The sequence below is a fragment of the Lynx rufus genome, unplaced genomic scaffold, assembly GCF_022079265.1.
Source record: "Lynx rufus isolate CCGP_SWC_20201006 ecotype Redwood Valley unplaced genomic scaffold, mLynRuf1.p SCAF_27, whole genome shotgun sequence".
In the NCBI taxonomy this organism is placed as follows: domain Eukaryota; kingdom Metazoa; phylum Chordata; class Mammalia; order Carnivora; family Felidae; genus Lynx; species Lynx rufus.
This window is the reverse complement of record NW_025814842.1, coordinates 7,129,533-7,153,874: the sequence shown is the minus strand read 5'-3', so window position 1 is coordinate 7,153,874 and position 24,342 is coordinate 7,129,533. Positions and strand designations below refer to the sequence as shown.

Genomic DNA, 24,342 nt, shown 5'->3' with positions numbered 1-24,342 from the left:
ACCTGACAAAGTGGCCATCCCTTCTTGTTGACTGATCAAAGTTGCTGACCAGCTCATTAACTATTGGCTTGATGACAGGGTGGTGGCTCCAACAGGCCCTGAAGATAAAGGACTCACTGTCAAGCCACTCCCAGAGCCACTGGCAGACTCTGGTCTCATTCCCCAGTTGCATGGGTGCCTGATAAGACTGTGGCCTCCCCAGTTCTCAGTCCCAAACTATGCCAACAACTCATACTATACAGAAAAATTGGAATTCCAGGGGTTTAAGTAAGTGCCTCTGGGGCAGGTCCCAGTGATCTGCATGAAGGAAATAGCTCCTCCTTTCTCTCCCCGTGTGCTGCAGTCCTTTCTTCCTGATGTAGGCCCCAAATCTTTCTTCCTGCTCATGTTGATTTTATCTAGGAGATACATAAGGAGGGGCCTTGGGCATCCCCTGTGCCCTGGCCCTGGTGAAACATGGGAATATCACATGGCCAGAGTGTGTATGTGTCACCTAATGTCTGTGCTGAGGAAAGGCTGAGCAAAGGGGTCCAGATCCCTGACCCTAAAGTGTAGTCAGAGAAGGGTAAATCAGAAGCAGGGTAAATAAATGCTAGAGACTACCAAATACTGATGGGCCGTCAAACTGGATTTACTTCCTTCCCTGGGAGGAATTGCTGAGCATTGTACTGTGATTTTGAGCCATGTGGATGTCCCCCTGAGGCAAGGCCAATTTAGGCTTGTGGTTACCTGAGACTTGGATTTTGGTTGGGGGCTAGAGATAGCTGGAGCCACAGCCCACTCCCTCCCCACTGCTCCCTTCTATCTGCACATCTCTCCTTTTTGCCTCCTATGCAGGGAAACCCCACGACCCCATGAGTCTGATTCCATTGACTACTCCCCAAGGTGGACCTCTAGCTCATTCCTCTGTGTGTGAAGGAAACCCTCCTTCTCAAATCCAGGATGGAGATTATAAACGTTGGGTTGTAGAAAGAGGAAATACAAAGGGGAAGGAGAATTTATCCTGGGTTTTGGAGTCCAGAGAGAGAAGGACGTGTAATGGGTGAGGAGAGCTGGAAAGTGGGGGGGCGGGGCCAGGTCCAAGCCTGGACCCCCCCTCAGCTGGCAGTTAGAGTGTATGCATCCCAAGTGAGCAGGTGATGGGGCAGAAGCCAGTGGGGACTGGGAGATAGAGATGGTATTTATTCTCCGAGAGATTTAGCAAAACCCACAGACATATGGGGTTTTTTTTTTTAAGTTTATTTATTTAGAGAGTGAGTGTGTGTGTGTGTATGCACATGAGCGGGGGTGGGGCAGAGAGAGAGGGAGAGAGAATCCCAAGCAAACTCTGTGCTGTCAGTACAGAGCCTGACTCGGGGCTCAATCCCATGAATGGTGAGATCATGACCTGAGTTGAAATCAAAAGTCAGACACTTAACCAACTGAGCCACCCAAGGCTCCCCGAGACATAGGGTTTTAAACATGAGATGATATCAGCACGTGTGTGTGGTGGTAGCTCACACACCAGCTTTGGATCAGAAGCGGCATGACATAGGGCTGGTAGGATTCCTGCCTGAGACCCACCAGGCAGAGGAGGACTATGTCTGTTGAACTGATACCTTCCCAGAAGAAAGGTGAAGAGACACAAACCACTGACAGTTTCTTCTTTCTCTGTCCACAGATCTTGTACATCAGAGTTTCCTGGCCTAACAGCATGGTCCCTCTGCCCCCACAGCCCCGCCCCGCCTGCAAGTCCTCTGGCTCTCTCCCCAAGGAGCTCTTGGACCTGACCCATCTTCTGCACTGGCCTCCCACCCCAGGAGATGCGGGGGACCTTTTGGCCTCCACCAGTCCCCAGACTTCCACCTACCACCTGAGGGATCGTTCCCAGGCCAGCTACACCCTGGGAGGCTCCCTAGAGGCCATCCTTGTCGCCAGAGACCACCAGGGCAGGCCCAAGACCTGTGGTGGAGATCTGTTTCGGGCACAGCTGCTGGGTCCCCACCTGAAGGCAGGAGTCCCTGGGGATATCCAGGATCTGGAGAATGGCACCTACCTGTTGTCCTTCCCTCTGCTGTGGGCTGGGCAGGCCCAGGTGCGAGTGCAGCTGATCCACTCCAGCGAGGCAGTTAGGGTCCTGCGGGGAATCTGGAGAGACCAATGGGCCACAGTTGATTTCATGGGCTATTTCCGAGGACCCACAGGATATGAAGAAATTGTGACTTGCAATGTTAACCCCCTGCTAACTGGGGAGGAAGAGTCTACCTGTCACTACAAGGATGAAGATTCTGGTGAGCTCTGGTTCTGTGCTCGACCCCCAACCCTGCCCTGCAACTCACTGGTAGGGCATTCAAGTGGACATTACTGGAATGTGACGACACCACATGAGGAGGCCCTGCTGGCATGGTAAGAAACCCAGCATTATCTGGGATGTCTGCCCTAACCCTTGAACCCCAGTCCCTGTGATATTCTGCCTGAACAACTACCCTTGTTCATCTATTCCCTTCTATTAGATGTGTTTCCTACTGCGTGTCAGGTCTCATACTAAGTACTGACTACTTCTGTGTAATGGTAGCATACCTGCCCTCTACAAGTTTTCAATGAGGAGATTCCTGACTTTTGTTTGGGTTTGTTTGTTTGCTTATATTTTTGTTTGTTTGTTTGTTTGTTTGTTTGGGGGGGGGAGAGAGAGAGAGAGAGAGAGGGAGAGAGAGAGAATCTTAGGCTCCACACTCAGTGTCGATTCTGACACGGGGCTCAATCCCACGACCCTGGGATCATGACCTGAGCCAAAATCAAGAGTCAGACACTCAACTGACTGAGCCACCCAGGTGCCCCTATGGAGATCCATGACTTTGGAAAACACAGTGTGATGAGTGCCTAAGCGCAGTATACATTGAGTGGTTTGGGGACATGGAGAAAGGGCAACCCACCTGCCTGTGATGATCGGGCAGGTGACAATTTAGCTAAGGCTTGAAGGAGAAACATGGACCTCTGGCAGAAGAGAAGCATTGCAGGCATCTTTGCTCTTCTGACTGCCCCTGTAAGGAGAGATGTAGGGTAGAAATTACCAGCATATGTGGTCGGAGAGTATGGAGGGTGGATGTGACCCCCGAGTGAGAGGGGAGCAGAGCCTGCAGCCCGGAAGCTGAGAAAGGCTGAGAACTGTCCTCAGTCTCAGGGCGGGGGTGGGGGCAAGCCTCCCTGGGTGGACATAAGATGGGAGTCATGGAGGGGAGATGGGCAAACAGCCTACTGTCCCTGAGATCTGTGGCAGGGTGGGGGTTAGAGAGACCCAAGGGAGAAGGGAGGCATTTTTAAGGTGGGAGACCTGCGCATCTGGTCTCCAGCAGGGAGAGTAGGGGATGGAGGTAAAAATGGGGTCCCAGAAGGTGGCAGGGTGGAGGCAGAGTAGGGGTGGAGGGACACCCCCACTGAGTGGGGGAAGAGAAGAGCCAGAGGTGTTTACAGAGCAGGTTGGCTGCTGCTGCACCACCCCAAGGAGCACAGAAGTTCTCACTGGCTGCCATGAGGACTGGAGGAGGTGAGCTGAGCCGGAGGCCCTGGCGGTGCTGAGGTGCCTGCTGGCCTCACCAGGTACCCATCTCTGGAGGCTATCGGTAGTTAGTGTCTGGGGAATTCCCACTAACATTTCCTTCCTGGCATGAGAATTTAGCACCAGGTAACCTTGGTCTTTCCAGACCAATTCTTATGCTCCCTTTGGTCAGAAAAGGAGAATCACATATCCTTTTTGCATTGGTCGATTAAAAATACATATAAGATTATGGGGTGCCTGGATGGCTCAGTCAGTTAGGCATCCGACTCTGATTTCGGCTCAGGTTAGGGTCTCGCAGTCATGAGATCAAGCGCCATGTCAGGCTCCATGCTGAGCATGGAGCCTGCTTGGGATTCTCTCTTTCTGCCCCCCCCCCACTTGCACTGTCTTTTGCTCTAGCTCTGTCTCTCAAAATAAATAAATAAACATTAAAAAATAAATCTAAGGGTAAAAACAGGAGCCATATCAGGATGTCACTTGGGGTACATCCCAGAAGTCTCTGGAGTGAGAGTACGTGGGTTCTGATCCTGGCTCTACCTGCTCGACTTGCCAGCTTCTATCCATGTGATCTCTGGCAAGTCACTTAACCTGTCTGAACCTCTGTTCTCTCATTCATAGAGGGGGATAATAATAGTACTTCCCTCATAGACTTGGGGTGAAGAGAAAATATATTAATGTGTATAAAGTGCTTAGAACAGGGACAGCATATCCCAGCTCTCTTGGCTGTTACAATCTTGGCCCAAGTGTTTTGCTGCTATCGAGTGGCCCCTGCTCTGTCAGACATGGTCCAAAGTCGTAGAGGTCCTGGGGATGGGAGAGCAGGGCAGACGTGGCCCCATCCTGTGGGAGCTAACAGTGTATTGATAGAAGTTTGGTGTTAAACAGATAACCACACATGTGAGGAATGTATAACGGACATGAATTTGCAGCTCCAAGGTCAGGTGTTTTCTGTATATCAACTTTAATCCCATCTGAGGACCTCTGCAGCCAGGCTGGTGGGAAGAGCTCCCTTCACCGAGGGTCCTGCAAAGATACTGACGCCTTGGCCATCTGGGATCCTCCCGTAGTCCTCCCCAAAGTGCCCGCTGTTCAAGCTTGTGTAATCTTGGGGTCTGCTGGGAGGGCAGGCGTCTTCCACCTGGGTCCAGAGTCCTTAAGATCATCCTTTACCTGCTTCCTGAAGCTGTCACCTCTAGGGGGCACTAGGGCCCTGACAGTCTCAGGGCAGGCCATACTCCTGCATTTTTCTAGCTTGTAGGAATATTCTCATCCCTTCTCCCTTCCAGAAGTAAGTTCCCCTCTCCTCCTCAGACACAGCCCCTTCAGTAAGTCCATTCCTTCATTCAGCAAATGCATGCTGACCACACTCTACATGCATGGCCCTGCTGGAACTGGGAATGCAAGCAGTGAAGATACAGCAAGGACCTTGCCTTGGTAAAGCTTATTTACAACAGGAGAGAGGATGATAAACAATAAACATAACAATAAGTAAATAGTATAGAATGCTAGAGGAGATGGGGCACCTGGGTGGCTCAGATAGTTAGACGTCCGACTCATGATTTCAGCTCAGGTCATGATCTCAAGGTTTGTGGGTTCGAGGCCCGCGTCGGGCTCTGATGCTGACAGCTCAGGGCCTCATTGGGATTCTCTCTCTCTCCTTCTCCCTCTCTTTCCCTCCCTCACTTTCCCTGTCTCTCTCCCCCTCTCTCTCAAAAATAAATAAACTTTTAAAAATCAAAAAAAAAAAAAAACGCTAGAAGGAGATTTGTGCTAGGGGAAATTGAAAACATACACAAGGTAAGGATTAGAAGTCCGATGGGGGCAGGTTGCGGTGTTAAATAGGGGGTCAGGATAGACCTCATTAAGAATTTGGCATTCCAAGCTCCATGCTGAGTGTGGAGCCTGCTTGGAATTCTCTCTCCCCCTTTCCCTCTTGCCCCTCCTCCACTCATGTGCATTCACTCTCGTGCTCTCTCGCTCTCTTTTTCTCTCTCAAAATAAATAAACTTACAAAAAAAGAAGAAGAAGCTGACATTCTTGCAAAGACTTAAAGGGAATGAGAGAGTTGGCCCAGGATGTACCGGAGACGAGAGAGTTCCAGGCAGAGGAAATGCCATAGTGTGCCTGAAACAGCAAAGGAAGCCAAATAGCTGGGATGGGGTGAGGGACGGAGAGGTGGGCAGGTGAAGACCAGCGGTGTTAAGCAAAGGATGCAGCATGACAGGAAGGGCTCTGTGAGTACACTGATTTTTTGCTGTAAGTGTAAAGGGAGTCATTGCAGGATTTTGAGCAGAAGATGGACACGATATGATTCACATCATTTACAGGGTCTCAGACCGTTGCATTGAGAATGGACTGCAGGTTAAGGGAAAATCAGGGAGACTGAAAGGTAGGAGGCCTCTGCTTCAGGTTGCAGTAGTAGAGGTGTCCACAGTGATTCATTTCTGGGTATATCCTGAAGGCAGTGCCCATAAAATGTCCTGAGAGAACACGGAATGTGCTAAAAAGCGAGAACTCACATGTGGCTGTGGGGCTTGGGGCCCGCTTCCCTGGAAGGACAGTTGCAGGTGGGGGGAAGGGTGGGGGTAGAGATCAGGAGTTTGGTCACATGCGTTAGACACCAAGTGGAGATGTTGAGCACATGGCTAGACTCACAAACCTGGAATCTGGCAGAGAAGTCTAGGCTCGAGATCTTGGCCTAGTGAGACCACCAAGGGAGTGAGTGTGATCCGGATAGAGGAGTGAAGGCTGAGCCTGGAGCATGGGAAGAAGGGGGCTCACACAAGGGGCTACCAGGGGAGCCCTGGTAGGGGAGTCCTGGCAACCAGGAGAAGAGCGAGTCCCAGGGATCAGGGAACAACTGCTGGTCTAATCGTGATTGGGGAGAATCCAGCAGGAGTGGGCCCAGTAGGACCAAGAAGAGAGTTAGCACTTCTTACAAAAGGCTCCAAGCCCCTTCCTGTATAAATCATGTTTATAATTCCCTGTATTTTTGTGATGCTTTGATGCCTTGGGGCCATGTGGACCCAGGGAGGGCCAGCCCCTCCCAGGGTTAGCTAGCTCTTAGAGAGGCCTTGAGCATACCACCCAATTTTAGTGCACCCCACCACCCTGCCTCCCTCTATCAGGCTCCTACAGTCTGGGCCAATGTCCTGGGCCTGAAATCACCCCAGAGCAAGTTACTGACAACCAGAATCTGCCTCTATAGCCCAGAGCCCACTGAAATCATTCAAATGCTCCAATCCCAAGCCTCCTCAGCTGCTTACCCTTCCTTGCCTATTCCTTCCTGTGAAAATCACTACAAAGGTTTGTGCCCTCTGTTTGCTCTTACTCCCTCTGCCCCCAACTGACCCTGGTGCATCCCCCTGTGGCCCCATGTGGTGCACTGTGCCCCTGCCTCTCAGGGACTCTGAGTAACCCCCTGTCTTTCTCATGGCCATCATCTCCTGATGTGTTGGCCTCCCCAAAAAGCCTGGGTACATAAAAAAAAAATTTTTTAATGTTTATTCATTTTTGAGAGACACAGAGTGAATGGGGGAAGGGCAGAGAGAGAGGGAGACACAGAACCTAAAGCAGGATCCAGGCTCTGAGCTGTTAGCACAGAGCCCGACGTGAGGCTTGAACTCACAAACCATGAGATCATGGCCTAAGCCAAAGTCGGACGCTTAACCAACTGGGCCACCCAGGCGCCGCATGCCTGGGTACATTTTAAAACAGCTCTGCTTCCTGCACTGATGGAATCCCCGAAGCAAAGAACCTGGATCCCTGAACTCCAACTTGCAATCCCTCTCCTGACCCCAAGCCTTCAGTATCTCCCAGGAGCCCTGACACTAGACAGATGCCCTTGATTTTGAGAACTTCCTTTCCTCCAAGAACCCCAGTCTCACCTCAGCCCAGGTGCCTTCCCATCATGCATTTCCATTAAGGGCTTCCCTCTTGCAAATTGGTTTCTCTTCAGGAACGTGACAGACAAGGTCCTCCCTCAGGGTATTTCTCCAATCTGGGTGGCCAAGGAGAGCAACAAGAGTCTGGGTAAGTGACACTGGGGCTTGCAGAAAAGGCAGCACATGTTCCATGCCTGTGGCTTTAGACTCTTCTGCACCCACGGATTGTTCTGCTCACAAATAATTGTTTACAGTTCTGTCCCCTCGACAACCATGCCACCCTGGGATCCCAGGCCCAAAGCCCTCTGGCTTCTACCACCAAGATGTGTGGCACTCACTGTCCTGCTCCGGACGCTCCTTCTCCACTGTTGACAGCATCCTGGGCTGCCTGGCTGGTCACGTCGTCCACATGATGGGGGACTCCACACTTCGGCAGTGGTGGGAGTACCTGCGCGACACTGTGCCCTGTGAGTGGCCGTGAGGGGAGAGGGCAGGGCTCCTAAGGCAAAAAGAGAAGATCCAGGGCTTTGAGAAGGCAGAAAACATTTCAGGAGAGTGCTGTGGAAGGACCAGATACTGGGTTTGGGGCAGAGGCAGGGATGGGGAACAGGTTGCCCAGATTGCGCATAATCTCAACAATTAGGTGGATGATCAGAGGCTCTAACAGTAGGGTGGATGTGTTTGAAGAACGATGAATAGATAACCTTACCTGGAAGTGAGGATTTGCCAAGGGATATTGCAGGAATAGAGTTGGAATTTAAGAAAAGTGCTGTAGGGAAATCAGGGGTTTCTCTTGTGACTTTGGGAAAACACTGAATGTTTTCATTTTGTTTGACTGATTGACTGAAAAATCACATTACAAAAACCAGTTATAAGACACTGGTAGGTCAGTATGCAGGCTGGTGAGAGACTAAATTGGGGTCAGCAGTAAAGGAAGCATTATACTGGGGGAACTGACAGCTTGTTGACTGATTGCTTCTAGAAAGAAGGGAGATGACCAGATAACTACAGATAACAGAAAACGGACTCAAAATGGAAATCACTGGGGTGCCTGACTGCGTGTGGGAGCAAGGGACAGCAGTGGTAGAAGATGGTGTACTTATTTTATATTCTTCATATCGGGTTGTGTGGGCGGGTCTTCTGGGGAGTCTGCATGAGGCATTTGAACACAGGGGACTGGAAGTGAATTGAGATGTCCAAGCTTCAGACAGAGTTTCATATTTATTTATTCCCTGGAGGATAAAAGTTAAAAGAGGTGAGAGCATCATGAAGGGTGAGTGCCATCTGAGCCTCCAACTTTTGTTGCACAGATTCCACAATATAATGTAACATGGGTTAAGGAATATGCTTTATCAGGGAGCGGGGGCAACGTGAGGGCCAAGGAAAGAAGGAACGTCAGCACTGAGCTGCCTCCCCTACCTGTCTCCTATGATCCCCAAGAGAAGTGTGCAGGGTGGGTCTGTGCTCTCCTGGAAGAGAACCCCCTCAGGCTCTCCCTTGTCACCTACAAGTGTGAGAGCAGCCATGTTGGGCTTCCCGGCACCAGAGGGATGTGGGCCGCCATTTGTTTACAGAAGTTCTAAAAGTACCAGCTGCCCCCACCTAGAGATCTTGAGGTCTGGGCTGTTGTGTACGCTCCTGCTTGAGGTATCAAAGCCCGCTGCCTCCCAGGAGGGTTAGTCTCGGTGCAGCCCCTTCCTTCAGGGAAAAAGAGAGCTCCAGTTCTAATTTGGTGTTTAGGCAATCTGAGGTGACCTCCCAGGGTCACTGCCCGTGGCAGTGGAGTAGGTGACTTTCCTACGCAAGAGGTGTATCTAGAGATGAATAGAAGTTCATGACAGAATGTTGGGAAAACCAGATCCTCTGCTAGCTGATTTGGCACCTTTCTGTGAAATAGAAAAAGGCGCCCCCTGTGCCCACAGAGCCCTGAAGCACAAGGTAGGGCAAGCAGGCAGAGACATCGTGCAAAGGAGGGGACTTTTATTGCAGATGTGTCTAGCTCTCTATCAGGGCATACAGTTGAGTGACCAGACCTGATTCCAGAAACCTCTGGCTCCCTCGGTTGGCCACCATTGTGCAAAGACACACTGGACAGCCTTCACTCTCTAGCCTGGGGCAAGTCTCCATCCAGGGGTGGCCAGAGGGGGCCAATGGATCAATCCAAGTTGAATCCTTTCTGCTAAGAAAGGAAGGAGCATCCAAAGGAACGTCAATGAGACAAAATGCTCCAGGGGCCAGGGAGGCTGAGGACTGAGAATAGGTTTTGGGGCTTGGTAACTACTGGCGATATCACAGATTAGGGAGAACATAACCAGGTGCCTGGGCCAGAGGATGCTTGTGTCCTAAGGGGAAACTGATGCTAGATCTTCTATGTAATTAAACGAGGAAGTACAGTCCCATATTAGCCTCTAAGCTTCCTCTTGTCCTCCCCACAGCCCTGAAGCCTATGGATCTACACACCACATATCAGACGGGGCCCCTGATGGCGGTGGAGACCGCTCGGGGCATAGTGCTGCACTGGCGGGCCCACAGCTGGCCCCTGCGCTCCCTGCACACACCAGTGGCCTCCCTGCACTCTGTGGTCCGGGAACTGGGGGGCCTGGCCGGGGGCCCCCACACAGTGGTGGTGCTGGGCCTGGGCGCCCACTTCACCACCTTTCCCCCATCTGTCTTTGTGCAACGACTCGCAGGGATCAGGGCAGCCGTGGCTGCGCTGCTGGCCCGCGAGCCCCGCACTCTCGTGGTCATCAAGCTGGCCAACACCGGCTACAAGTCTGTGTATGGCAGTGACTGGTTCACCCTCCAGGTGAACCGGCTTCTCCGAGCCGCCTTTGCTGACCTCCGTGTGGCCTTTGTGGATGCCTGGGAAATGACCTCCAGTCTGGCTCTGCCCGACAGGATCCACCCAGGGCGGCTTATTGTCCGCAATGAGGTCAACTTCCTCCTGTCCTTCATTTGCCCCATTTGAGCGCTTCTGCGGGTCCTGGGCTGTGTGGATGGAGGCGCTGGTGTGAGGATCAAGCCTGGAAGCCCTTCTCCTCAGCTGTCTGTACCTCTTCTCTTAACTTTTTGTTTGTTTGTTTGTTTGTTTGTTTGTTTGTTTGTTTGTTTTGGATGAGGGAAAAAAAGATTTTTTATTGTATTTTAATTCAAACTTATTGGGTTCCTGGTGAGTTTTAAATTTAAAATACTTTATTAGCCAATTCTCAGCATTGGTTCTATGAATTGTTCATCTCATTTAACTATTTTTCTCCTAGTTCTTTAGTGTTTTGGGTTTTTTTTATAATTTAACTTTATTTTTTATTTTTAAAAATTTACATCCAAATTAGTTAGCATATAGTGCAACAATGATTTCAGGAGTAGATTCCTTAATGCCCCTTACCCATTTAGCCCATCCCCCCTCCCACAACCCCTCCAGTAACTCTCAGTTTGTTCTCCATATTTATGAGTCTCTTCTGTTTTGTCCCCCTCCCTGTTTTTATATTATTTTTATTTCCCTTCCCTTATGTTCATCTGTTTTGTCTCTTAAAGTCCTCATATGAGTGAAGTCATATGATTTTTGTCTTTCTCTGATTGACTAATTTCACTTAGCATAATACCCTCCAGTTCTATCCACGTAGTTGCAGATGGCAAGATTTCATTCTTTTTGATTGCCGAGTAATACCCCATTGTGTATATAGACCACATCTTCTTTATCTATTCATCTGTCAGTGGACATTTGGGGTCTTTCCATCCTTTGGCTATTGTCGATAGTGCTGGTATAAACATGGGGGTGCATGTGTCCCTTCGAAACAACACACCAGTATCCTTTAGATAAATGCCTAGTAGTGCAATTGCTGGGTCGTGGGGTAGTTCTATTTTTAGTTTTTTGAGGAACCTCCATACTGTTTTCCAGAGTGGCTGCACCAGCTTGCATTCCCACCAACAATGCAAAAGAGATCCTCTTTCTCCGCATCCTCGCCAACATCTGTTGTTGCCTGAGTTGTTAATGTTAGCCATTCTGACAGGTGTAAGGTGGTATCTCATTGTGGTTTTGATTTGTATTTCCCTGATGATGAGTGACGTGGAGCATTTTTTCATGTGTCGGTTGTCCATTTGGATGTCTTCTTTGGAGAAGTGTCTATTCATGTCTTTTGCCCGTTTCTTCACTGGATTATTTGTTCTTTGGGTGTTGAGTTTGATAAGTTCTTTGTAGATTTTAGATATTAACCCTTTATCTGATATGTCATTTGCAAATATCTTCTCCCATTCTGTCAGTTGCCTTTTAGTTTTGCTGATTGTTTCCTTCGCTGTGCAGAAGCTGTTTATTTTGATGAGGTCCTAGTAGTTCATTTTTGCTTTTGTTTCCCTTGCCTCCGGAGATGTGTTGAGCAAGAAATTGCTGCAGGCGAGATCAAAGAGGTTTTTGCCTGCTTTCTCCTCAAGGATATTGATGGCTTCCTGTCTTACATTGAGGTCTTTCATCCATTTTGAGTTTATTTTTGTGTCTGGTGTAAGAAAGTGGTCCAGGTTCATTCTTCTGCATGTCGCTGTCCAGTTTTCCCAGGACCACTTGCTGAAGAGACTGTCTTGATTCCATTGGATATTCTTTCCTGCTTTGTCAAAGATTAGTTGGCCATACGTTTGTGGGTCCATTTCTGAGTTCTCTAGTCTGTTTCATTGATCTGAGTGTCTGTTCTTGTGCCAGTACCATACTGTCTTGATGATTACAGCTTTGTAGTACAGCTTGAAGTCTGGGATTGTGATGCCTCCTGCTTTGGTTTTCTTTTTCAAGATTGCTTTGGCTATTTGGGGTCTTTTCTGGTTCCATACAAATTTTAGGATTATTTGTTCTAGCTCTGTGAAGAATGCCGGTGTTACTTTGATAGAGATTGCGTTGAATATGTAGATTGCTTTGGGTAGTATCGACATTTTAACAGTATTTGTTCTTCCTTGGAAGAACATGGAATCTTTTTCCATTTCTCTGTCTTCTTCAATTTCTTTCACAAGCTTTCTATAGCTTCCAGTGTATAGATTTTTCACCTCTTTGGTTAGATTTATTCCTAGGTATTTTATGGTTTTTCTTCTCTTAACTTTTCTAATGCGCAGACAATAAATCCACCAGTGAGAATTGGGATGTGGGGGGTGGGAGTGGCAGGTGAGGGAAACCTGGCAGTGCTGAAGGGATGAGGCAGAGCCACAGCCAGGAACATCTATCATATCTGTGCATATAAGGATTGTCATTTTATGTGCTGGAGTCTCCATTTAGAATGCCAGCGAGCCTTGAAAAGATATAAGAGAGGGATTCCATTTCAGTTCATCAGAGCCACCCTCGTGGAGAGCCCAACTATATATATAAAGACTTTTCAGGGTTGATTTGTAAAATAAAGTATTTCTCCTCATTGTAAAAGTAATGCAGTGCTTTTTGTAGAAAACTTGAAAAGGTACCAAAAAAATAACAATGAAAATAAAAATCACCTAGAATCCCATGGCTGGGAGAAAATCACTGTTGAAATACATATATTCCCAACAATTTCTCAATGCATAAAAACAAAATTCTATACCTCTTCCTTTTATTATTATTTTTATTTACTCAAGATATGTCTGATGGGTTTATTCTGAGATTCTAATGGACATTAATTTGGTGTGTGTGCCCCTTGGTCAGTTCAGGTCCTACATGAAGCAGGTGTCAAGATAGGATTAGAAGTGCAAATATGTTTAGTGGAAACACCTATGAGAGATAATGCGGAGGAAGCCAGGTAAGGCTGGGAGAGCCTTCAGACCTGATGCAAGGTTGACCTGGAGTAAAGGATGGAGGGAAGGAAGGTTGGGTAGAAGCATGCTAGACCATCGTGCAGTCTAAGGAAATTTTGGCAAGACCAGTGAGAAGTTCTTGAATCACAGTTGACCATCAGAGGAGTCCTGTATCTCCCAGGAAGGGGCCAGCCTCAGTATCCCTGCCGTGCTCAGCTGTTGGCTGGCAGCAGCCCCATGGGAAGAGTGGCCTCACTGTGAGGGATGTCAGAGGATAACAGCTGGGGCCCTTGGTCAAGTACAAGCCCTGCAGTCCACTAGGAAGTCAACAAACATTTCAATTATTCGGGAAATACAGTTGATTTTCTAAAAGAATGACAAAAGTCAAACTTCAGTCAAAGAAGACATTACTGATATGATCCAGCAATTCTACTTCTGGATATTTATCTGAAGGAAAGGAAAGCACTAACTCAAAAATGTATCTGTACCCCCACGTTCACTGAGTACAGCATTATTTATAATAACCAAGATATGGAAGCAACCTAAGTGTCCACCAATGGATGGATGGATAAAGAAAATGCGGTATTTATGAAACAGTCAAGGATTGGAACAAGCACCTGGACACCCAGGGCACTCCCTCTGGGCTCATATCCCTTTCCCTGAAGGGCAGAGCAAGAATCAAGAAGGAAACCCAGACTGGTTCCAACTGATCCCAGATGGGATGGTCACCAAAATTGACCTTTCACCAACTTTTCTCATCTTAATGCTAAAAAACATGCCCAGAGGTAGAGACTTAACATGCAAATGAAACGTCCTGTGCATGAAGAAGCATGTTCTGTCAAATGTACCTGTGCCCCCACTTTCCTGGGCTTCCCCACCCCTACTTGCTTAAGCAACATTCCTTTTTCCCACCTCGGCCCCTTTAAAACTCCCTGGCTGGGGCGTCTGGCTGGCGCAGTCGGTTAAGCGTCCGACTTCAGCCAGGTCACGATCTCGCGGTCCGGGAGTTCGAGCCCCGCGTCGGGCTCTGGGCTGATGGCTCAGAGCTTGGAGCCTGTTTCCGATTCTGTGTCTCCCTCTCTCTCTGCCCCTCTCCCGTTCATGCTCTGTCTCTCTCTGTCCCAAAAATAAATAAACGTTGAAAAAAAAATAAAAAATAAAATAAATAAATAAAACTCCCTGGCTATTGTCTGGAGAGCCAGTATGACACCTTAGTCATGACTTTGTCTCCCTTCTCCTGCAGCTATTGCCCCAATAAAGCCTTGTCTGTACCTTTAAATTTGGGGTCCATCCTCATTTCTACCATACCTGGGTCCAAGGACCCAAGTGTGGCACCATATACACAATGGAATATTAGCCAAAAAAAGAAAGAAATCCTGCCATTTCTTTGGGCGGATCCAACAATATGGTTGGATTTTGAAGGCATCATGCTTAGTGAAATATGTCAGATAGAGAAAGATAAATGCCAAATGATCTTCCTTATATATGGAATCTGAAATAAACAAAGAAACTCCTAGGTAGGGAGAACAGAGTGGTGGTTGCCAGAGGTGGGCAGGGGGGCAAAATGGGTGAAGGGGGTCAAAAGGCACGAACTTCCAGCTAGAAAATAAATAAATCCTGGGATATAATGTACAGCATGGTGACTACAGTTAATAATACTGTATTGTATATATGAATGCTGCTAAGAGTAGCTCTTAAAACTTCTTATGGCAAGAAACAAAATTTTGTAGCTATGTTGGTGACGGGTGTCAACTAGACCTATTGCGGTAATCATTTCAATAATACAAATAACAAGTCATTATGTTGTATACCTGAAGCTAATACAATGCTAACATCAGTTATATTTCAATTAAAAAATTAAAAAGGGTGTTTCTTGGTTTAGTCGTCTAATAGACTTTCCCAATGACATTTCTGTTCGTAGACAAAGATATGTTGTCTAATTTGGCATCGCTGCTGATAGAAAATAAATTATCTGGAAATATTGATTATAACGTATTTAGCGATTTTACTGAAAGAAAAAATAAATTTCAATAAATTTCAATATACAAAATAAATTTCAATAAATACACAATACAAATATATATAATACAGAATTCCACGTGTCTTTAAAAGTTCTGCAAGTATCGCCAAGCCAAAATAGAACATGCAGGCTCCTGTAATAACGATCAATTCAGTTGTCTTTGTTTTGCTAACTTTCATCTGTATAAAAACACATTTCTCAGTTTTGTATTATGAAGGTATACTTCTCAGGGCAGAGAGACAATAATTTGGCAGATTATGATAACTTAAATATTTGGACATGAGGAACAGTGCTCTGGCTGTGCTCTGGCCGGGGTCTCACAAGTGATAGAAGCAAACCCACCATCCAAAAGTAAGGAAGCCAGCCCACAGTGAACCTGGCCACAGCCCTGTGGGGTGCACCCTTGATGCCCCCCAGGACTGGAGACGCACCCACGTGACCTCACTCTCCTCCCTCCCCGGATCAGGATCCTGCCCCTGCTCCCATGTCAATCCATCACTCCGGGAAGAGCAGGGAGTGACCAGTGTTCCGTCCAGGGAGGGCAGGGGGCAGGGGGCAGGGGGGACGGGCCCCTCGGTCCTACAGGAGGGCTTGTGCCCGGCTTTGCTACAGGAAGCCTAACTCTAAGTAACATCGCCTGATTTTGGTGTCTTCCCCGCCCAAAATTGGCTTTATGAAGCAAGTCATGAATCAGACAGCATCTTATCCAGCAAGTAGAGAGATGCTCCCCCTTCTCTGCCTTTGGAAACAAAATCCACCAGTTTGTATGGAGAAACATTGCCTCTTGCTGGCCCTGAATAATTATGTTTCTACAGAGACCACAGGTTAATAAAGGCCAGTGGCAGGCTGTGTGCCTGGAAACCCAGATTGCAGCTATCACCCCTGGACTCTGGAGAAGCCTCTTCCACCTGGGGTCCTTATGGGGGTCACCACCCACACTCACTCTTCTCAGATGCAAACTCCCTCTCTCGGGTCTCCTGGGTCTCACCCTCATCCCAGCTTGTGTTGTCCAAGATGCACTAGTAACCACTTTATCACAGTAATTATGCTCCAGTGAAAGACCAGGGCCACAAGGGCCAGCAGCCACTCTGCATCTGAACAGGGAATATAGGGAAGCCAATCGTCACGCTGGAAGGCAGACATGGGAGGGAGAGACTGCGTGGTGCCTCAACGGGCCCAGGACCCCGAAGCCTGCTTTGAGCTCCAGAAACTGGGAGAGGCGGGAAGGATCCTTCCCTAGAGCCTTCAGAGGGGGCACAACCCGTCCACACCTTGACTTTGGACTTCTGGCCTCCAGAGTTGTGAGGGAATAAATGTCTGCTCTTTCAAACCAAAACCACATCAGTACCAGGGGCCAGTGACACGCAGTGAATGACATGAAGTTTGAGGCCGACATGAACCAAAGTGTCGCCTCAGCTGAGATCCGTTGGCCAGTTCAGGCCTTGTAAGAATGTGCTCAGCTCAGGCCACTGAAAACATATTTCAAATAAAGGAAGGAAAAAAAAGAGGAGGACTATGTGTCCATCATAATTCATCTTAAATTTGAATTCTGTGAAATGCACATCAACAAAAGCATTTCCTAGCTTTTTCTTCTGAATTTGCTAAGCCGCCTGACGACCATGGATAAAGGGGATCCCACAGAGGGAAACGTACTGGAGCTGATTGTTAATTTGGGGGAATGTTGTGAGCCCTTTCTCAACACAGCCACTATTAAATATTAAATATGTGTACAACAATATAAATGTACCTAATGCCACTGAACTGTATACTTAAAAATGGCTAAAATGGTAAGTATTTGTTAAGTATGCATTAACACAATAAAACATTTTTAATCAAGGGGTGCCTGGGTGGCTCAGTCACTTAAGCCGCCAACTTTGGCCCAGGTCATGATCTCACGGTTCATGAGTTTGAGCCCTGAGTCAGGCTCTGTGCTAACAGCTCAGAGCCTGGAGCCTGCTTCGGATTCTGTGTCCCCCCCCCCCTCTGCCCCTCTTCCACTCGTGCTCGCTCTCTCTCTCAAAAATAAACATTTAAAAATGTTTTCTTAATTTTTAATCAAGAAAAAAATATAACCTGGGGCACCTGAGTAGCTCAATCAGTTATGCCTCCAACTCATGGTTTCTGCTCAGGTCATGATCTCAAAATTCATGAGTTTGAGCCCCGTATGGGGTTCCACACTGCTAACTGTGTGGAGCCTAATGAGATTCTCTCTCTCTCCCTCTCTCTCTGCCCCTCCCCCCAGCACTGTAAATAAATAAATACATACATACATAAACCTAAAAAAAAAGAAAAATATAACGTTACAATAAATTATATTAAAAAGGAAGAAAGCTCGTCTCTGCCTACATAGTTTACCACGTATTACTATTATCTATGCTCTTGACGTTATTTATGCTGTTGCATCTGCATGGTGGGAGTAACGTAGAAGCACCTGCCGCTGTGCATTTCTTCTTGGCTCAAATTCAGTGACTTCACATCGGGAGTCGTATTAGTCTGTTCGGGCTGCCATAATGAAATGCCACAGACCGGGTGACTTAAATAGCAGGAATTTCTCTCAGTTCTGGAGTGCGGGAAGTCCAAGATCAAGGTTTGGCAGGGTAGGTTGTGTCCTGAGGTCACCGCCTGTAGCTTGTAGGCGGCGCCATCTTGCTATGTGTTCACAAGGCCTTCCCTCAGCAGGTGCGTGTGGAGACAGAGACAGCAGCACTCTGACGCCACTTTCTGTAAGGACACTAGTCCTATAGGATCAGCCCTCCACCCCCATGACTCATTAACCTTGGTTATTTCCTTAGGGGCCCCACCTCTGAATACAGCCCTACTGGTGCTTAGGGCTTCAACATGTGAATTTGGGGGGTCCAGTGGGGATGCAAACATTTGGTCCACACAGAGGTAGCTAACTCCATACTGTGGGAGTTCTTGCACCATGGAAACTGGCAAATGCTATGAATCGGGGCTTCTGGAGAGCTGTTTGTGACACAGAGGGGAAGGGCGACAAGGGTCACCTCTGAGAGTATCCTTCCTCCTCCCTCAAGCTGGGAGCACAGCAAGGTCAGGAGTCAGCCGGTGCCTCCCAGTCCTCAGCCCTCTGCTGTCACCTCTGAGAGGCTCTGTTGGCATTTGTCACATTGATCAGGAGCTGGAATGCAGCCAGCGGCCATGAGGAGGAGGCTGACAGGTGAGGAAGTCTCGGTCACATGACAAATGAAACTTGTGAATGTGACAGTGGCAGACTCCACAGAAGGCAGCCCCTGGGTCAGACTGCTGGGCAAATGCCTTCCCTTCCCCGAGCCTCAGTCTTCTCATCTGTAAAGTGGGGATAACAGCTACCTCCCTTAGAGGGTCTGAGAGAGGACAGAATGAGGTAAGACAGAAAACACTGCACACTGACTGGAAAGCTACATGGATCGTCATCACCTGACACCCACCTCTGTGTTCTTTCCATTCACACCAGTCGGCACTGACTGCCCCGTGCACTATGCCAGGTGCCAGTGACCCAAAACTCCATGCCCCGGTCAGTCCTCAAGCATCTCGCTGTGTAGCAGGAAGACAACACAGAAAAGGGAACCCTTGGGTGCTGATGTGGCCCAGAGGACTGTTGACGGTTGTCACTGCATGGGGAAGTGGGGGGAGCAGAGGCACAGACCCAACACCACAGCAGGTATTCAGTGGCAATGTGACCTTAAGTGATGTTCACAACCTTACTCAGGACCTCAGTTTCCTCTTGTAAAATGAGGACCATAACAGACCCTGCCTACGGGGAGAGTTAACTCCTACTTTAAAATGTAATTTTAGGGGCATCTGGGTGGCTCAGATGGTTAAGCTGCCAACTTCAGCTCAGATCATGATCTCGCGGTTCCTGAGTTCAAGCCCTGCTTCCGGCTCTGTGCTGACAGCTCAGAGCCTGGAGCCTGCTTCAGATTCTTTGTCTCCCTCTCTCTCTGCCCCTCCCCTGCTGGCCCTCTCTCTCCCTCTTTCAAAAATAAACATTTAACATATATATATATATATATATATATACACACACATATACATATATATATAATTTTACTTGGATTTGTTTGAATCAGATATGGTAAGACACAAAGACACAGAAATTACTGTCATGAGGTAAGAATTTATACTCACTGATCCCTAGATCCCAGAGGCATGGAATCTCATGCAGGGCTGCATCGGGAGACACCAAGGTCGGTCAGGAAGCAAAGGAAGTGAAGGGAAAACATGGGCAGGAGCCTTTATCTAGTGTCTGTGGAAAAGACAAGGCAAAGCAGGTTAAGCTGGTTTAAGATTGGCCAGTGGGAATAATTTCAGCGGATTCTGCAGATTAGGGGCTGCCCTGGGGAGAATGGGGTAGAGGAATATTGCCCTCCTGGAGCAGAAGAGCCAGATGGAAGAGGTGGTTTGGAGTACGGGCTCTGGACTGGGCTCTGGACTGGTTGGTTTGCATATGAAAGGTGTGCTCCTGGGCAAGTCTTTGCCATGTCTAGGAACTGGCCAGCACTGAGAGGGGCAGTCTCTCCCTGGTCAGTGAGGCTCCACCTGTCAAAGCATCAAGAACACAGCAAAGAAGCAAAACACCCAGCACCCAGTAAGTGGGAGATGTCATCCCCACCTGTTTCAGCATTGACTTTGTGTTCTCCCTCTCCTTGCTTCACACGGGTGAGTCTTCCCTTCCCAGCTGGGTCCTAATTCCTGGAGGGCTCACTGCATGCCTGCCCCCAACCAGGGCAGGAGAAACCCTCTCTGGGCCCTGTCCTCTGGATAGAAAACAGGAGGAAGTAAATAAACACAGTGCTGTTGTCAGCAGTGGCACCAGGCAGTTCATGGGGAAGGGTAGAGACTGTGCCCTGTTCTCCTTCAGAGAACTATTGTCATCTTCCTGCCTCACCTCATGCTCACATCCCGTTGCCTTTGTTTGCCCAGACCTTGACAAGTGGCCTGATGAATGAAGCGCTAATGAAGCTCTAGGAAGGGCTGTGGGAGGAAAGGAGGCAATAATTTGGGAAGCACCAAGCTTACAAGGTGCACAAACCTGAGAGTGGTCCAAACTACTCCAGACCTGCCCAGTGAAGGGAACTAGAGTGAGGTGACCCCTCTGAGCTGTAGTTTCGTCCTCTGTCGGGTAGAATACAATTCCTCTGTCTCACAGGATTGCTATGAAAAGTAAAAGTAACACACAGGGGGAGTCCTCAAAGTCAGTGTCCTTGCCCCACGGCAGCAGTTCTCAAACTTCAGCAGGTAGAGTGGGGCCTGAGAATTAGCATTTCCACAAGTTCCTAGGTGAGGCTGATGCAACTGGTCAACACTGTGATACCTATGAGGGGTATGGCTCGGATATACAGTAGGCGTATGGTTAGCATTTTAAAGAATGGCCAAAATAGTTGTACTGTTTTAAATTCTCATCAGTAGTATGAGAGTTCCAGCTGCTCCACATCCTTGCCAACCGCTAGTATGGTTGGTCTTTCAATTTTGGCCATTTTGCGGGTATATGATGGTATGCCATTGTGGTTTTCATTTCCATTTCCCTAATGACTAATGATGTCACACATCTCTTCATGTGCTGCTATCTGTATATCTCCTTCAATGAAGAATCCATCTAATCCAGTCTTCAGCTCACCTTTAAAATCGAGATTTTGGGGGCATCTGGGTGGCTCAGTCAGTTAAGCGTCCGACATCAGCTCAGGTCATGATATTGCAGTCTGTGAGTTCGAGCCCCGCATTGGGCTCTGTGCTGACAGCTCAGACCCTGGAGCCTGTTTCAAATTCTGTGTCTCCCTCTCTCTCTTCCCCTCCCCTGCTCATGGTCTGTCTCTCTGTCTCTGAGAAATGAACAAACCTTAAAAAAAATTTTTTAATTGAGATTTTGTTTCATCAAATTGAAGGTTTTCTGTCAGTTATGTGATTTGAAAATATTTTGTCCCAGTCCATAGCTTTTATTTGTCATTTTCTTGATAGTATCTCTTGAAGAACAGAATTTTTAGTTTTGATAAACTGCAATTTATTAGTATATTCTTTTATGGATCATGCTTTTGGTGTTGAATCTAAGCAATCTTTGCCTAGCCCAAGGTCACATTTACTCCTGTGTTTTTTCTAGAGTTATATAATTTTAGGCCTTATATTTTTTAGTTTATTTATTTATTTTGAGAGAGAGCATGCATGCATGAGCAGGGGTGGGGCAGAGAGAGAGGGGGAGAGAAAGAATCCCAAGCAGGCTCCATGCTGTCAGTGCATGGAGACTTGGGCTCAGTCTCACGAACTGTGAGATCATGACCTGAGCCAATATCAACAGTCTGATGCTTAACAGAATGTGCCACCCAGGCACCCCGTAGGTCTTAAATTTAAACCTATCATTCGTTTTCAGTTAATTTTTGTATTTTTTGTATTTGTATTTTTGTATATTTTGTATTTCAGTTATTTTTGTAAATTTTTTGTATTTGTATTTTTGTATATTTTATATTTCAGTTATTTTTGTAAATTTTGTCAGTGCAGAGCCCAACATGGGGCTCAATCTCACGAACTGTGAGATCATGACCTGAGCCAATATCAACAGTCTGACTCTTAACGGAATGTGCCACCCAGGCACCCCATAGGTCTTAAATTTAAACCTATCATTCATTTTCAGTTAATTTTTGTATAATGGATCAAGGTATGGTGTTTTGTGTGTTGTTGTGGGCTTTTGTGGGTTTTTTTCTGTTTGTTTTGTTTGGTTTGTTTTTGCATATGGAGGTCTAGTAGTTTTAGTACATTTGTTTAAAAGACTATCATTTCATGGGGTGCCTGGGTGGCTCAGTCAGTTGAGTGACTGACTTCGGCTCAGGTCATGACCTTGCAGTTCATGAGTTTGGGCCCGCGTCAGGCTCTGTGCTGATGGCTCAGAGCCTAGAGCCTGCCTTGGATTCTGTGTCTCCCTCTCTCTGCCCCTTCCCCACTCATGCTGGGTCTCTCTCTGTCTCTCAAAAATGAATAAACGTTTAAAAAAAATTTTTTTTAAGGACTATCACATTTCCACTGAATTACCTTTGCACCTTTGTGGGGAATTAATTGACCATATATGTCTACGTCTATTTCTGTATTCTGTTCTTTCCATTTATCTAGTCCATCTCGATTACAATTGCTTTAAAATAAGTCCTGATGTCGAATAGCAGAAATCTTCCACTTTGTTTTCATTTTCAAAGTTGTTTTGGTTGGCCTCGGTCCTTGAACTGCTTTGGGAAATTTTTTTTAATGTTTGTTTGTTTGTTTGTTTTATTTTTTAAATTTGAGAGAGAGAGAGAGAGAGATGTGGGAGGGGCAGAGAGAGGGGGGGAGAGAGAGAATCCCAAGCAGGCTCTGCACCGTCAGTGCAGAGCCCTTTGTGGGGCTCGAACTCGTGAACCCTGAGATCATGACCTGAGCTGAAACCAAAAGTCGGATGCTTAACCAACTGAGCCACCCAGGCACACCTATTTATTCATTGAGGGAGAGAAAAAGACAGAGCGCGTGCACAAGCAAGGGAGAGGCAGAGAAAGAGAGGGAGAGAGAGAATCCTAAATAGGCTCCACACTGTCAGTGCAGAGCCCAAAGCAGGGCTTGATTCCATGAAGCCTGCGAGCATGACCTAAGCCAAGATCAAGAGTCAGACGCTTAACTGACTGAGCCACCCAGGCGCCCCACTTTAGGAATTTCAGAATTGACTTGTTAGTTTTGGCAAAAAAGCCTACTGGGATTTTGGTTAAGATTGTGTTAAAGCTACAGATTAATTTGGGGAAACTTGACATCTTAATAGTATTGAGTCCTCTCATAGAAGAATTTATTAGTCTTCTTCAATTTCTCTCAGCAAATTTTGTGGTTATCAATGTACAGATCTTGCCATATTTACTCCTAAGTATTTCATACTGGTGATGTTATTATAAATGTTTTTTTTCAATTTCCAATTCTTTGTTATTAGCATATAAAACACAATAATATTTCTGTATATTGCTCTTGTATCCTGCAAACTTGCTTAAATCACTTGTAACTCTATTAGCTCTTTTGATTTTTTTTTAAATGTTTTTATTTATTTTTGAGACAGAGAGAGACAGAGCATGAGCAGGGGAGGGGCAGAAAGAGAGGAAGACACAGAATCCCAGGCAGGCTCCAGGCTCTGAGCTGTCAGCACAGAGCCCGACACAGGGCTCGAACTCATGGACTGTGAGATCACAACCTGAGCTGAAGTCGGATGCTTAACCGACTGAGCCACCCAGGTGCCCTCTATTAGCTCTTTTGTAGATTCCACTGGATTTTCTACATAACCAGTCAAGTTGTCTATAAATAAGGACAGTTCTTACTTCTTCCTTTTCAATCTGGATGCATTTTGTATTGATTGTTGTACATGCAAGATTTTAATTGTAGAGGTGACTGAGTGATGACACAGAGCTAATGCCATTGAAGGAAATTTTCTATAATTTTTATTTCCTAAGAGAAGGGAAAACACCATGTCATTAGAGGGCCACCTGGGGAAACACTAGAGGAGGTAGAGGCAAGAACAAGCGGAAAGCATAGACCACAGACTTAATCGTGTTTTCACCAGGCAAGACATGGCAAAGAAGGGGAAACAGCTTAGGATTGGTGGGCTTTGGGCTACAACTGCTATCGCTAGTTACCTGAAATCCAGCACAGGGTTGACTCAGGGCAGAAGAAATATTGGCCTGGTGTGTGAAAGTTAGATAAAGGAAGTGGTTTAGAGTATGGGCCCCATCGGTTAGTTTGTATATGAGAGACATGCTCCTAGGAAAGCCCTTTGCAAGTTCTAAGAATAGGCTAGCCTTGGGAGGGGCCATCTCTCCCCAGACAGCAAGGCCACAAGTGCCAGAGCATCAAGAATGCAGACAATTAAAAAAAAAAAGTTAGGGGCGCCTGGGTGGCGCAGTCGGTTAAGCGTCCGACTTCAGCCAGGTCACGATCTCGCGGTCCGTGAGTTCGAGCCCCGCGTCAGGCTCTGGGCTAATGGCTCAGAGCCTGGAGCCTGTTTCCGATTCTGTGTCTCCCTCTCTCTCTGCCCCTCCCCCATTCATGCTCTGTCTCTCTCTGTCCCAAAAACAAATAAACGTTGAAAAAAAAATTTTTTTTAATTTAAAAAAAAAAAGTTAATACAATTGCCATGTGATGAATGAATGCCAAATACATAAATACAGATTCTCAGAAAACACAGAACA

At 47.2% G+C, this 24,342-nt stretch overlaps 1 protein-coding gene and 1 long non-coding RNA gene across 2 annotated transcripts in view; one reads left to right on the top strand and one right to left on the bottom strand.

Annotated features, from left to right (window-relative positions):
• The window catches only part of LOC124519394 (NXPE family member 3-like), a 51,490-nt gene extending 40,779 nt beyond the window's left edge, over positions 1–10,711 (top strand). Inside the window, exons 4-7 of the mRNA XM_047089588.1 lie at positions 1,661–2,385; positions 7,494–7,567; positions 7,674–7,886; positions 9,855–10,711. Of these exons, the coding sequence (XP_046945544.1) occupies positions 1,661–2,385; positions 7,494–7,567; positions 7,674–7,886; positions 9,855–10,387 (1,545 nt within the window). The 3' untranslated portion in view covers positions 10,388–10,711. The remainder of the gene's footprint in view (positions 1–1,660; positions 2,386–7,493; positions 7,568–7,673; positions 7,887–9,854) is intronic.
• Positions 1,986–19,636, bottom strand: LOC124519413 (uncharacterized). The gene is made up of 5 exons (XR_006964094.1): positions 19,298–19,636; positions 7,758–7,918; positions 7,423–7,535; positions 2,913–3,020; positions 1,986–2,127 (listed from the first exon to the last, which is right to left on the bottom strand). It is a non-coding gene; the product is annotated as an uncharacterized LOC124519413 (long non-coding RNA).
• Positions 19,637–24,342: the final 4,706 nt, after the last annotated feature.